Source organism: Anomaloglossus baeobatrachus, chromosome 4, assembly GCF_048569485.1.
Source record: "Anomaloglossus baeobatrachus isolate aAnoBae1 chromosome 4, aAnoBae1.hap1, whole genome shotgun sequence".
In the NCBI taxonomy this organism is placed as follows: domain Eukaryota; kingdom Metazoa; phylum Chordata; class Amphibia; order Anura; family Aromobatidae; genus Anomaloglossus; species Anomaloglossus baeobatrachus.
This window is the reverse complement of record NC_134356.1, coordinates 92,394,845-92,409,409: the sequence shown is the minus strand read 5'-3', so window position 1 is coordinate 92,409,409 and position 14,565 is coordinate 92,394,845. Positions and strand designations below refer to the sequence as shown.

The 14,565-nt window shown below is 47.6% G+C and overlaps 1 protein-coding gene across 1 annotated transcript in view; it reads left to right on the top strand.

Annotated features, from left to right (window-relative positions):
• Positions 1–14,565, top strand: part of NPM1 (nucleophosmin 1) — a 56,223-nt gene that overhangs the window by 25,750 nt on the left and 15,908 nt on the right. Inside the window, exons 7-8 of the mRNA XM_075344463.1 lie at positions 12,079–12,118; positions 12,530–12,619. Coding sequence (XP_075200578.1) covers positions 12,079–12,118; positions 12,530–12,619 — 130 coding nt within the window. The remainder of the gene's footprint in view (positions 1–12,078; positions 12,119–12,529; positions 12,620–14,565) is intronic.

Below are 14,565 nucleotides of genomic sequence, written 5' to 3'. Positions count from 1 at the left end.
TGGCAGTTTTTTTAACGCAAAAACTGATCCAGTATAAATGCGTTTTAATTTTAATGCATTTCCAATGGACTCGCATCCACATGCATTCACATGCGTTTGCGTGCGGTTCAGGATCCAGCGACTTGCAGTAATATAACTTTCTTCAAAAACGCTACTTGTAGCATCTTTTACCTGTGTCCAAATACTGCATGCCACTGGATCCTGAGTATACCGCACGCAACCGCATGTGAATGGTGGTATGCTGATAGAAAGGATCTTTTACTGAGCATGCCGAGAAGTCAGTCTGGCGTGATTCGCTATCTCGTGCGCATACTCAGGAGAAATTGCACAACAAATTGTATGGCTCCCTATCTCCGGTTACCCTAGTGATGCAAAATTGGGGTTAAAGCAACATTTTTGTGGTTTTCAAGGCTTCACATTATAAAAATCTGTGAAGACCTTGGGGGTTCAAGGTGCTCACCAAACAGCTAGGTAAAATCCTTGAGGGCTCTAGTTATTAAAATGGAAATGGGGTCACTTGAGAGGCTTTCCAATGTTTAGGCACCTCTGGGGGTGGGTGGGGGGGGTGTCTCAAAACGTAATATGGCTTCCGCTTTCTAGTCCAAACAATTTTGTGATCTAAAATTCAAATGCAATGCCTTCCCTTGCAAGCCCTGTCGTGCGCCCAAACAGTAGTTTTCCACCACATATGAGGTATCTGTTTACTAAGGAGAAATTGCACAACAAATTGTATGGTCTATTTTCTCTTGTTACCCTTGTGAAAATGCAAAATTTAAGGCAAAAGTAATATTTTTGTGGGAAAAATTTAAAATTCAAGTGAAACTTCAGTTCCTGTGAAGCACCGAAACTTCTTGATGTGGTTTTGAGCAGTCTGAGGGGTGCAGTTTTTAGAATGGGGTCACTTTTAGGAATTTTCGGTCACTTAAGCCTTTCAGGCAACTTCAAAGTGTGATGTGAAAAATGAGAAATTGCTGATAAACTATTCTTTTTATCTACCCAATATTTTTTTTTTTTTTCTTCAAAAATTGTACTGATTTCAAAGTAAACGTGGGTAATGTTTAGTAACTCGTGTGATATATATACCCCTCTGGTTTAAAGGCATAAAAATTAAGTTTGAAACTTGCGAAATTTTCACAATTCACATTTTACTCCTGCAAAAAAAATCCGAAATTTACCGCCAACATAAAGTACAATGTCATGAAAAAACATCAATGCGATCTGTTGATGTGTTCCAGAGTTAATGACCTCATTAACTGACACTAGTCAGGATAAAAAAAAAAAAAATTGGCCTTGTCAAGACAGTGAAAACACTGACGGGTGCAGGGGTAAAGGTCAACTCCCATTCTGCTTTGCCCCTGCTGTTTGAGCTTGCCTCCACTAATGGGATTAGTCCCTTTCAAGCATGATCATTTTTAATCCCTTGCTTGCCAAGTAAATTCACTTTTTCCCTCCACCCCATCGAGAAGCCATAACTTTTTTTTTTTTTTTCCCCCTCCACAGCTGTTTGAGTGCTTTTTATAACGTTTAATACCCCCATCTTCTAGGGATTTAGTTTTCTATGGTTAGAATGACATGGCAGTGTGATTCTTCACATCTGTAGGTTTCACGGAGTTGCCAGTGATGCCTTTTGAGCTCTCTCCACATACAAAAACCCACTCAATGGTGTATATAGGTCATTTTGCTCTGATGTTATACTATAGACTTTTCTTGGAGTAGGTTGCTGGTTTTGATACTCTGCTCTCCCTCTTATGTCAGTTTACAGGCTACTTAAAGGGAACCTGTCACCTAGAATATGCGTTCTGACCTAACAGAAGACGCATATTTGCCCTAATTACACCTCTCTACCCATCCCTGTTATAAAATTGTATAATATGAAAGTAATAACGTTTTTCCTTTGTCGCTCCATTGGGAGACCCAGACAATTGGGTGTATAGCTTCTGCCTCCGGAGGCCACATAGTATCATAGTTTTAAGGTTGAAGGGAGACTCTAAGTCCATCTAGTTCAACCCGTAGCCTAACATGTTGATCCAGAGGAAGGCAAAAAAAAAACAAAAAAACCCCAATGTGACAAACAAGTTCCAATGGGGAAAAAATTTCCTTCCTGACTCCACATCCGGCAATCAGACTAGTTCCCTGGATCAATACCCTGTCATAAAATCTAATATACATAACTGGTAATATTAAATTTTTCAAGAAAGGCATCCAGGCTCTGTTTAAATGTTAGTAGTGAATCACTCATTACAACATCATGTGGCAGAGAGTTCCACAGTCTCACTGCTCATACAGTAAAGAATCCTCGTCTGTGATTATGATTAAACCTTCTTTCCTCAAGACATAGTGGATGCCCGCGTGTTCCAGTCGCAGGCCTAGGTGTAAAAAGATCTTTGGAAAGGTCTCTGTACTGTCCCCTCATATATTTATACATTGTGATTAGATCCCCCCTAAGCCTTCGTTTTTCCAGACTAAATAACCCCAAGTTTAATAACCTGTCTTGGTATTGCAGCCCACCCATTCCTCTAATAATCTTGGTGGCTCTTCTCTGCACCCTCTCCAGTTCAGCTATGTCCTTCTTATATATCGGTGACCAGAATTGTACACAGTATTCTAAGTGCGGTCGCACTAGTGACTTGTACAGAGGTAGAACTATATTTTTTTCATGAACACTTATACCTCTTTTAATACATCCCATTATTTTATTAGCCCTGGCAGCAGCTGCCTGACACTGTCCACTAAAGTGAAGTTTACCATCCACCCATACACCCAAGTCTTCTTCTGTGCCTGTTTTACCCAGTGTTCTACAATTAAGTACATAATCATACATTTTATTTCCTCTACTCAAGTGCATGACCTTACATTTATCTACATTAAACTTCAATTGCCACTTCTCAGCCCAATTCTCCAATTTACATAAATCTCCCTGTAATATAAACTTATCCTCCTCTGTATTGATTACCCTGCAGAGTTTAGTATCATCTGCAAATATTGAAATTCTACTCCGCATGCCCCCAACAAGGTCATTAATAAATATGTTGAAAAGAAGCGGACCCAATACTGACCCCTGTGGTACCCCACTATGAACTGAGACCCAGTCTGAGTACGTACCATTAATAACCACCCTTTGTTTCCTATCACTGAGCCAGTTTTTAACCCAGTTACACATATTTTCCCCTATCCCCATTATTCTCATTTTATGTACCAACCTTTTGTGTGGCACCGTATCAAAAGCTTTTGAAAAGTCCATATACACAACATCCACTGCATTTCCCTGGTCCAGGCTTGAACTTACCTCTTCATAGAAGCTGATCAAATTAGTTTGACAGGATCGATCCCTCATAAACCCATGTTGATACTCTGTCATAAGGTTATTTTTCTTGAGATACTCCAGTATAGCATCTCTCAAGAACCCCTCAAGGATTTTACCAACCGTAGAGGTTAAACTTACCGGCCTATAATTTCCCGGCTCAGTTTTTGTCCCCTTTTTGAATATTGGCACCACATTTGCTATGCGCCAGTCCTGCGGTACTGACCCTGTTATTAAGGATTCTGTGAAGATTAAAAATAGTGGTCTATCTATCACAGAACTCAATTCCTGTAGTACTCTGGGGTGTATGCCATCCGGGCCCGGAGATTTGTCAACCTTAGTGATTTCGAGTCGGCGGCGTACTTCCTGCTGGGTTGAGCAGGTAATATTCAAGGGTGAATTTATGGCATCACTGGTCATGTCATCTGCCATGGCATTTTCTTGTATAAAAACCGTAGAAAAAAATTCATTCAGCAGGTTGGATTTACCCTCATCCCCTTCCACCATTTCACCAAGACTATTTTTAAGGGGGCCAACACTATCGCTTTTCAGTTTTTTACTGTTTATGTAGTTAAAGAATATTTTAGGATTATTTTTACTTTCTCTTGCAATGAGTCTCTCTGTCTCAAACTTAGCTAACTTAATTTGCTTTTTACATATTTTATTTAATTTTCTATAATTATATAATGCCTCATCACTACCTACCCTCTTTAATTATTTTAAGGCTTTCTGTTTTTCTTTTATTGCTTCCCTTACAGCTCTATTTAGCCATAGGGGTTTCTTCCTATTTCTAGCATGTTTGTTCCCATAGGGTATATTTTCTGCACAAGCCCTATTCAGGATGCTCATAAAAGTCTCCCATTTGCTTTGTGTACTTTTATTACTTAGTACATCATCCCAGTTTATTGCACTAAGATCATCTCTCAACCGTTTAAAATTTGCTTTCCTGAAGTTTAGTGTCCTTGTAGCCCCTCTACTATACATCTTACTAAAGAATACATGAAAACTTATTATTTTGTGATCACTATTCCCCAAGTAACCCCCAACTTGTATATTTGATATGTGGTCTGGCCTATTGGTTAGTACAAGGTCTAGTAGTGCTCCCCCTCTTGTGGGGTCATTTCCTAGGAGAATATCTGCATGCAGTCCGCTCATCACCCCAACCACACATTGCTTGTTCCCAAAGCCAAAGTCCAGATCTACAGTCGCCTTTGGGATAGTCCTCCTTTGTCCTCCAGCCAGTTCAATAACAATCCCTGGTCCATGATGTATCGCCTCTTGCCGAACTACTCGGGGATCAGCTATTGTGAGAAATGCCCCAGAGTCACACAATCCAATGACTCTCTGTCCATCCAGCGTAACCTCCTGTAAGTGCTTCCTCTGATGGTAGTTCGGCTGTAGAGAATGAACAGGTCAATTTGGTGCAAGGTCATTCCTCAATTGACCAGCAGAACAAGTTTTTTGCAAATGCCCAGGTTGCCCACATCGATAACATCTCCTCTGTGTCGTGCTCCTTCCAATGTGTATTCTGGAGAAGGCAGTAGGAAAACCTGGTGACAAAGGTCAGAGGCCATACACTCCAACAGGGGCATCTATGGTTCAGGGGTCAGTTGTACACTCCAGTGGAGGTGGTGGTAACTCTTCCTCAGGCGGGATGGAATGCACAAAATGCACCGGACGAGATGGAGGTGCCTGTGGCTCCCTCCGAGTCCTTGTGGGACAACTGGATTGCAGGTTCCCAGGTTTCCCACACCCATAACATCTCCTCTCTGTGATCCCCCCAGGGCATGGTTGGTACTGTTGGGGCCCAGGATTGGGAGCCGTGGTTGTCATCGGCCTGCAGCTGGTTGGAGGGGCAGATATAACTGGAGAGGGTCGGGGAGCAGGACCAGGCTGTGTCTTATTGTCCAGAATCCCCCTCCATTGCGGTCAGATAGTAAGGGCCTCATCAGCCAGGGCTGCAGCTCCATCCAAGGTGCACGGCGTGCATTCTCTGACCCATTCCCGTATTTCTGAGGGACACTTGTACAGAAATTGTTCTATAATAAATATCTGTATAACATCTTCCACAGTGAAGGCGTCTTCCGCTTCCGGCCATCTCCAACATGCCTGGGACATCTTATGAGCATACATCCTAAACGATCCTCCCGTGGTGCATGGGAGGTTTCGGAACTGTGCCCTATGTAAGTCTGGGGTGATGGCATGGGAATCCAAGATAGTCCGCTTTACAATGTTGTAATCCCAGTTCTGCTGTGAGTCAATGGTGCGATAAGCCTCTGCTAGGCTTCCGTTCAGGAGTCCCACTAACAAACGCACCCAGCCAGAGTGGGGAACCTCCATCATGACACACTGCTGCTCAAAGTCCTTGAAGAACCCTTCCACATCTCCGGAAGCCTCATCAAATGGCTTGAAGTCCGCCCGGGTGATCCACACAGGCTCCTGGATCGCTGAGTTTACACTCCAACTCACATTACTCCCTCTGTCGGAATCCATTGCTTCTTGTCTCCTCTGTGCTTGGCGAGCAGCCTGCTCCTTGTATTCCTGAGATACACTGGGGCCAAGAGCTGCCATCTCTTCTTCGAACCACACCACCCACTGGCTTTTTGGGGCAGGGATCCCTGTCCCCAGTGTTTGTCCGTCAAACATCTGGGAGGAGGTGGACTGGCTCTCACCCACAAGTAGATCAATTAAGGCTTCTTTACTCAGTCCCTGGTAGCTGAGGCCCAGATCTTTGGCTCTGTCCTTTAGACTGGAAGCAGTCCAGTTTCTGTACTCACTCTGTTGGTTGATCTCCATTAGGCTGCGCTCTATTGATCCCGCCTCTGCCACCAGTTGTCATGGGGTCCTTCTCCCATATTACACAATCCAAAGAGCATTTATTCCAAGAAATACAGAATGTCCATCAAATAATCCACCATACAGAGGGTAAAATATTCCAATTATGGCATAAATGTCCCGGGGATGAGTTACAATCCTACAGCAGTCCTTTTCCAGGCAAATCGGGGTGTCTCACAGTCTCTCTGGCATGCTGGCCGCAAAGTATTACACTTTAAAAAGTGTAACCCCTCCCCTCTGCCTATACACCCTCCCGTGCATCACGGGCTCCTCAGTTTTATGCTTTGTGTTGAAGGAGGCACACATTCACTCAAGCTCCCATTTTAGTCAGCAGCAGCTGCTGATTGTATCGGATGGAAGAAAAGAGGGCCCCCACAGGGCCCCCGGCATGCTCCCTTCTCACCCCACTAAGTCGGCGGTGCTGTTAAGGTTGAGGTACCCATTGCGGGTACAAAGGCTGGAGCCACATGCCGTTTTCCTTCCCCATCCCTTAGAGGCTCTGGGAGAAGTGGGATCCTATCCGGTCACCATTCACTGGGACCGGGCTCCCTCCGCAGCCCCTGGGGGAATCTGCCGGACAGGAGACTTGGTATCATCAGGGACAAGGCCCTGCATCTAAAGGTACTCTGTGTCCCCTTGGGGACGGTGCATGGAGCGCCTGTGTCACAGACGCTGCAGCGGCTGCTGTTTTTTTGTGACGACCGGGACTACCGCGCCGACCGCGCCTGTTTGCCGGCCGCGTTATTAACTTTAGTCCCCGGCTTCATGCGGCCTAGTACCATAACTCCCGCCCCCGGGCCTGCCAGTCAGGGGTAAGGGCGGGACGGTCGACTGGACGTCGGCAGTGAGGGCTGGAGCATACTTAGGTGTTCTCCTCCCCCCTCACTGATCACTGTGGGGCACCAGATTCCCGCACTTTATTAGTCGCCGCCCACGGCTCCCTCCTCCCCTGAGAGCTCCGGCAGCCATTTTTACAATCACTTCTGCCGGTGGAGGATTTCAGAACGAGCTCTGCAGCTCTGGGAGGCCCAAGGCAGGGAATCTGGTGGACACACAACCGCTTTGGGCGGTCGGTAAGCCACACCGGTTACCCGGTGCTGGTCCCCCTGGGGTGCCGAAGTGTATATATATATATATTTGTATACATTTTCTCTTTTCGGCCGCACTGTTTTGCTTTTGGCTATATACCCTCAGTGATCACTCTCCGTGGAGACAACAGCATGTCGTCCGCAAAGAGCAAGGGTGCCAAGACACAGGGTTATTTTGCAACCTGTACCTCTTGTGCGGCTATGTTACCTGCAGGTTCCACCTACCCTCACTGTGAGCAATGCTCGGCCCCTGTTGCACTCGCTCAGCCGGAGCCTCGGGCACTGGTGGGACCCTCGGCTCAGGTAGAACCCCCTGCTTCCACTGTCCAGGTGGCAGGGACAGAGTTTGCAGTTTTGGCTGAGAAACTCTGAGTCGCTTTCACAATCCATGGCTGTCTATGGACAGATGGTCTGCTAAGATACTAGAAGCCTTGCAGTCCAGACCGGTCCTTACACAGGCCTCGGGCACTGTGAGTTCATCGCCCCCAGGCCCCTCTCAGTCTGCGCAGCAGCGTGCTCCTGGGGTGACACCTAGGTCTCACGGGGAGGACTCCGACACGGACCGCAGTCCCAGACCGGCTAAGCGGGCTCGCTGGGAACCTTCCCCGACTTCATCACACTGTTCGGGGTCTCAACTTGAGGACTCTCTGGAGGATGAAGCGGAGGTCGCAGCTCAGGGCTCTGACCCTGACGTTGCTCTCAATCTTGATACACCGGAAGGGGACGCCATAGTAAATGACCTTATAGCGTCCATCAACCAGGTGTTAGATCTATCTCCCCCCGCCTCCACCTGTAGAGGAGTCGGCTTCTCAGCAGGAGAAACACCAGTTCAGGTTTCCCAAACGTACACTGAGTGCGTTTTTCGATCACTCTAACTTCAGAGATGCTGTCCAGAAGTACAGAGCATTTCCGGACAAGCGCTTTTCTAAGCGCCTTAATTACACACGTTACCCCTTCCCCGCTGACGTAGTTAAGGGTTGGGCTCAATGTCCCAAGGTGGATCCTCCAGTCTCTAGACTGGCGGCTAGATCCGTAGTATCAGTGGCAGATGGTTCATCGCTCAAGGATGCCACTGACAGGCAGAACTCCTGATGAAATCCATCTATGAAGCCACAGGCGCGTCTTTTGCCTCGGCCTTTGCAGCAGTGTGGGCACTCCAAGCTATCTCAGCTTGTCTGTCTGAGATTAATGCGGTCACGCGTACCTCTGCTCCGCAAGTTGCGTCTTTGACTTCTCAGGCGTCGGTATTTTCATCCTACGCCATGAATGCAGTCCTGGACTCTGCGAGCCGTACAGCGGTAGCGTCCGCCAATTCGGAGGCAGTCCGCAGGGCCATGTGGCTACGCGAATGGAAGGCAGACTCTGCTTCCAAGAAGTTCTTAACCGGTTTGCCATTTTCTGGCGACCGTTTGTTTGGCGAGCGATTGGATGAAATTATTAAGCAATCCAAGGGAAAGGACTCGTCCTTACCCCAGTCCAAACCAAACAGACCTCAGCAACGAAAAATTCAATCGAGGTTTCGGTCCTTTCGGCCCTCAGCCAGGTCCCAATCCTCATCATCCAACAGGCCACAGAAGGGCCAGAGGAACTCTGATGCATGGCGGTCTAAGTCACGTCCTCCAAAGACCGCCGGAGGCACCGTCTCCAAGGCGGCCTCCTCATGACTTTCGGCCTCCCCAAACCGCATCCTCGGTCGGTGGCAGGCTCTCCCGCTTTTGCGACGCCTGGTGGCCACATGTCCAAGACCGATGGGTGAGAGACATTCTGTCTCACGGTTACAGGATAGAGCTCAGCTCTAGTCCTCCGTCTCGTTTCTTCAGAACATCCCCGCCCCCCGAGCGAGCCGATGCACTTTTTCAGGCGGTGAACACTCTGAAGACAGGAGTTGTGATCCCCGTTCCCCTTCAAGAACGTGGTCACGGTTTTTACTCCAACTTGTTCGTGGTGCCAAAAAAAAAACGGATCATTCCGTCCCGTTCTGGACCTCAAACTGCTCAACAGACACGTGAGAACCAGACGGTTTCGGATGGAATCTCTCCGCTCGGTCATCGCTTCGATGTCCCAAGGAGACTTCCTAGCATCAATCGACATCAGGGATGCTTATCTCCATGTGCCGATTGCACCGGAGCATCAACGCTTCCTGCGTTTCGCCATCGGGGACGAACACCTTCAGTTTGTGGCACTGCCTTTCGGCCTGGCGACAGCCCCACGGGTCTTCACCAAGGTCATGGCATCCGTGGTGGCGGTCCTACACTCTCAGGGCCACTCGGTGATCCCTTACTTAGACGATCTCCTAGTCAAGGCTCCCTCCCGGGCGGCATGCCAACACAACCTGACCATTGCTCTGGAGACTCTCCAGAGGTTCGGGTGGATCATCAATTTCCCAAAGTCAAAATTGACACCGACCCAATCACTGACTTACCTCGGGATGGAGTTTCATACTCTCTCAGCGATAGTCAAGCTTCCGCTGGACAAACAGCGTTCGCTACAGACAGGGGTGCACTCTTCTTCGGGCCCAGTCACACCCCTTGCTGCGCCTCATGCACTTCCTAGGGAAGATGGTGGCAGCAATGGAGGCAGTTCCCTTTGCGCAGTTTCATCTGCGTCCACTTCAATGGGACATTCTCCGCAAATGGGACAGGAGGTCGACGTCCCTAGACAGGAACGTATCTTTCACTGGCAACCAAAACCTCTCTTCAGTGGTGGCTTCTTCCCACTTCTTTGTCGAGGGGAAAATCCTTCCTGCCCCCATCCTGGGCTGTGGTCACGACGGGCGCGAGTCTGTCAGGGTGGGGAGCGGTTTTTCTCCACCACAGGGCTCAGGGAACCTGGACTCCCGACAGAGTCCTCCCTTCAGATCAATGTTCTGGAGATAAGGGCAGTGTATCTAGCCCTAAAGGCGTTCCATCGGTGGCTGGAGGGCAGGCAGATCCGCATACAGTCGGACAACGCCACGGCGGTCGCGTACATCAACCACCAGGGCGGCACACGCAGTCGTCAAGCCTTCCAAGAAGAAGTTCGGCGGATTCTGCTGTGGGCGGAGGCCACAGCCTCCACCATCTCCGCAGTTCACATCCCGGGCGTAGAAAACTGGGAAGCAGACTTTCAGTCGCCAGGGCATGGACGCAGGGGAATGGTCTCTCCACCCGGACGTGTTTCAAGAGATCTGTTGCCGCTGGGGAGCGCCGGACGTCGACCTCATGGCGTCTCGACACAACAACAAAGTCCCGGCATTCATGGCACGGTCTCAAGATCACAGAGCTCTGGCGGCGGACGCATTAGTTCAGGATTGGTCGCAGTTTCGACTGCCTTATGTATTTCCTCCTCTGGCACTGCTGCCCAGAGTGTTACGCAAGATCAGGTCCGACTGCCGCCGCGTCATCCTCGTCGCTCCAGACTGGCCGAGGAGGTCGTGGTACCCGGATCTGTGGCACCTCACGGTGGGTCAACCGTGGGCACTCCCAGACCGACCAGACTTGCTGTCTCAAGGGCCATTTTTCCATCTAAATTCTGCGGCCCTCAACCTGACTGTGTGGCCATTGAGTCCTGGCTCCTAGCGTCCTCAGGGTTATCTCAAGATGTCATCGCCACTATGAGACAGGCCAGGAAACAAACGTCCGCCAAGATCTATCACAGGACTTGGAGGATCTTCTTATCCTGGTGCTCTGATCAGGGTTTTACTCCCTGGCCGTTTGCCTTGCCCACTTTTCTTTCATTCCTGCAATCCGGAATGGACAAGGGTTTGTCTCTCGGCTCTCTCAAGGGACAAGTATCGGCGCTTTCCGTGTTTTTTCAAAAGCGTCTAGCCAGGCTTCCGCAGGTCCGCACGTTCCTGCAGGGAGTTTGCCACATAGTCCCACCTTACAAGAGGCCGCTGGAACCATGGGATCTTAACAGAGTGCTAAAGGCTCTTCAGAAACCACCTTTCGAGCCACTGCGGGATGTCTCTCTATCACGTCTTTCGCAGAAGGTGGCCTTTCTAGTGGCAGTTACATCACTCCGGAGAGTGTCTGAGCTTGCAGCGCTGTCATGCAAAGCCCCCTTCCTGGTTTTTCACCAGGATAAGGTGGTTCTGCGTCCGATCCCGGAATTTCTTCCTAAGGTGGTATCCCCTTTTCATCTCAATCAGGATATCTCCTTACCTTCTTTTTGCCCTCATCCAGTTCACCAATGTGAAAAGGATTTGCATTTGTTAGATCTAGTGAGAGCACTCCGGCTCTACATTTCTCGCACGGCGCCCCTGCGCCGTTCTGATGCGCTCTTTGTCCTTGTCGCTGGCCAGCGTAAGGGGTCGCAGGCTTCCAAGTCAACCTTGGCTCGGTGGATCAAGGAACCGATTCTTGAAGCCTACCGTTCTTCTGGGCTTCCGATTCCTTCAGGGCTGAAAGCCCATTCTACCAGAGCCGTGGGTGCATCCTGTGCATTGCGGCACCAGGCTACGGCTCAGCAGGTGTGTCAGGTGGCTACCTGGTCGAGTCTGCACACTTTCACGAAACACTATCAGGTGCATGCATATGCTTCGGCAGATGCCAGCCTAGGTAGGCGAGTCCTTCAGGCGGCGGTTGCCCACCTGTAAGAGGGGGCCGTTTTTTCGGCTTTTTATCGAGGTATTCTTTTACCCACCCAGGGACTGCTTTTGGACGTCCCAATTGTCTGGGTCTCCCAATGGAGCGACAAAGAAGGGAATTTTGTTTACTTACCGTAAATTCCTTTTCTTCATTTTCGTGAGCATCAGTGATGACTCCAGGCTGTGCTCTTCTACCTTCCCTCTATAATTCAGTGATCGTCTGTATTTTAGCATTTCGAAATAGCTTTTTTTTGTATCTTAAAATGCATGTTTTTTTTTTTTCTCAGGGATGAAGAGGAAGATGAAGAAGAAACGCCAGTTAAAAAGGTACTTTATTTTATATGGAATTTTAGGTAGAATTCCTAAATTGTGCCATGGGACATCAGATAATGTGGGTTTTTATTTTTTTTTATGAACACGTTTGACAAATTTTACATAAACTGTAGGTGAAAAGCTAACCTGGGATAAATAAAAATATTAAGATGTCAGTTATTGCTAAAAATGTTTAAAGGCCTGTAAGGAAGCATTTGGGAAGATCACAATGCCCTCAATATGGGGCAGCATAATTCAATTGAGGAACAAGTGCACTGATGCTATTAAAGCAATGATTTTTTTTCTGTAACTGCACCTGATTCTCACATTCTGCACTTTTATGTGCATTTTGTCTTTCCATGTAGTACAGCCTCCCTAAATTTATTAACAGTGTAAACCATTACATTTTTTTTTTTTTTTTTACAGCCTGTTCCAGTAACAAAAGTAAAATCTGCTCAAAAGTCAAGTCACAATGGAAAGGCGTCTGAACCGTCCACTCCTGGTAAATCTCCAAAAGTAAGTGGTTTTGTTTAAATTGAGGATCCTTGGCATAGACGTAAGGTACACTTAAAGGGAATGTGTCCCCTGGCTTCACAATACATGCTATATACATTACTAAAGAGTTCTTATACCTGGTGAGGCTGGTGTGCTTAAAGGTCTATGGCAGAATGCTATTGATAAAGGAAACCGGTCATGTCCCCTCTGCCCTTCAACCCAGCAGCATTCATTGCTCTATGCCCAAATTTCCTGTCTAACCATCCCTGTGTAATGCTATTCACTAATATTAAAAAAAACTACTTATAAACTTTGCTTCCCTGTGCTAATTGGTGCCTTCACTAGTCGCAGGGGCATTGTTTCCCCAGATTAGTCACAGGGTGAGTTTCCCCCCTGTGGGCATGAAAACATGGTTTTCACGAGCCTGCATCACTATCTCCTGGAAATCTTGAGCATGGCTCATGTCGACCATGTCAGTGCTGCTCGGCAGCAGGGTGGATGTGTCCCAGCTTCATTAGTCATACTACGTATAATCAGACGTTCAGAAGACTAACGTTCATGTCTTCTCAACTTCCAAAGACAATGGCAGAGTGCTCTGATTTGTCATACAACTCTGGCAAATCTACCTGCCCATGCTAAAAAAAAGCACCATCCGAAGACCTCCATATCATGTCATGAGTAAGTTGCTGTCCAGTTTCTCCATCTTAACAATCCATCCACTTGAACTAGTATGTGCTATTGTCACACTGTGGATGTGGGGCCCGGTGCTGACACTGGTCTTGAATGTGGTCTGTGTGCTGTAAGGCTATGTGCGCACGTAGCGTTCTGTCCCTGCAGAAATTTTTGCAGCGATTTGAACAGCACAGTGCTTCAAATCGCTGCAGAAACAGTCCGTAATGAAAAAAAAAGCCGATTTCATGTGCTCTGAGGGCAGCCCCTCCCATAGACACAGCGGGGGCTGCATGCAGAGCGCACGGAATAAGTGACATGTCTTTTTTTTAGAATGCGCGCTTCGGTCATCAGCCGAAGCGCTGCGCTCTAATACACCACGTGCTCACGTCTCCTACATAATCTTCATAGATTATGCTGGGGACGCAGGACGTGTGCAGATCGCAGTGTAACTGCATGAAATACGCAGCGTGCGCACATAGCCTAAGGGAGCAGTGTAATTAATTCTAATGTAAGCTAACACACTGGCCATAGGGAATGTGCTGGACGATCCAAAGACACTGGCTGACAGTGCAAAGCCTTCACAGAACAAGCAGCACAGTGTGGCGCCTGGAGGCTCCTGTTCTGTCCTCACGACATGACCATTGAGCGCACACTGCGGAGAGCTGCTGGCTCAGTCTTTGCTCCTATATGGAGGGCTGTGCTTTGAATCTGCCAGATAGCTTTAAATTAAAACGTACAGTGATTACCTGAGTAGAGCAGTAAAGGGCTGCAGGTCACATCACCACATTACGTCTCAATAGAATTTTATTGATTTTTTTTTTTCATGAATCAATAGTACACATGAAAATAAGCAGCTTTGTAATACATCTGATCAGAGAAATCTGCTTCTTTCTCTGCCAGAATTCATCATTAACAAAATTCTCAATTCTGAGGTAAAAATCTGTATTCAGTGAAGACTTTCCCATTAGTGAGCTATATGGCGTCTGTTACTGATGAGAATCTGGCAGAGGGAGGAGCTAGAGTCAGAGGGAGGAGTTAGACAGAGCTCCGCCCCTCCCCCTCTTCTATCTACATAGAATCTCTGTAGCATCCGCTGTCAGTAATGGGAAAGTCTTCACTAAATACAGATTTTACCACCTCAGAATTGAGAAGTTTAATGACCAATTCTGGGAGAGAAAGAAGCAGATTTGATAAAATCTATTATAAAATATCTGTACTATTGATTTATGAAATAAAATGCTTTACTTAAATTGTGACAATTCAGAGGATTTCGTGTTTTAATTTGTGACCCAAAA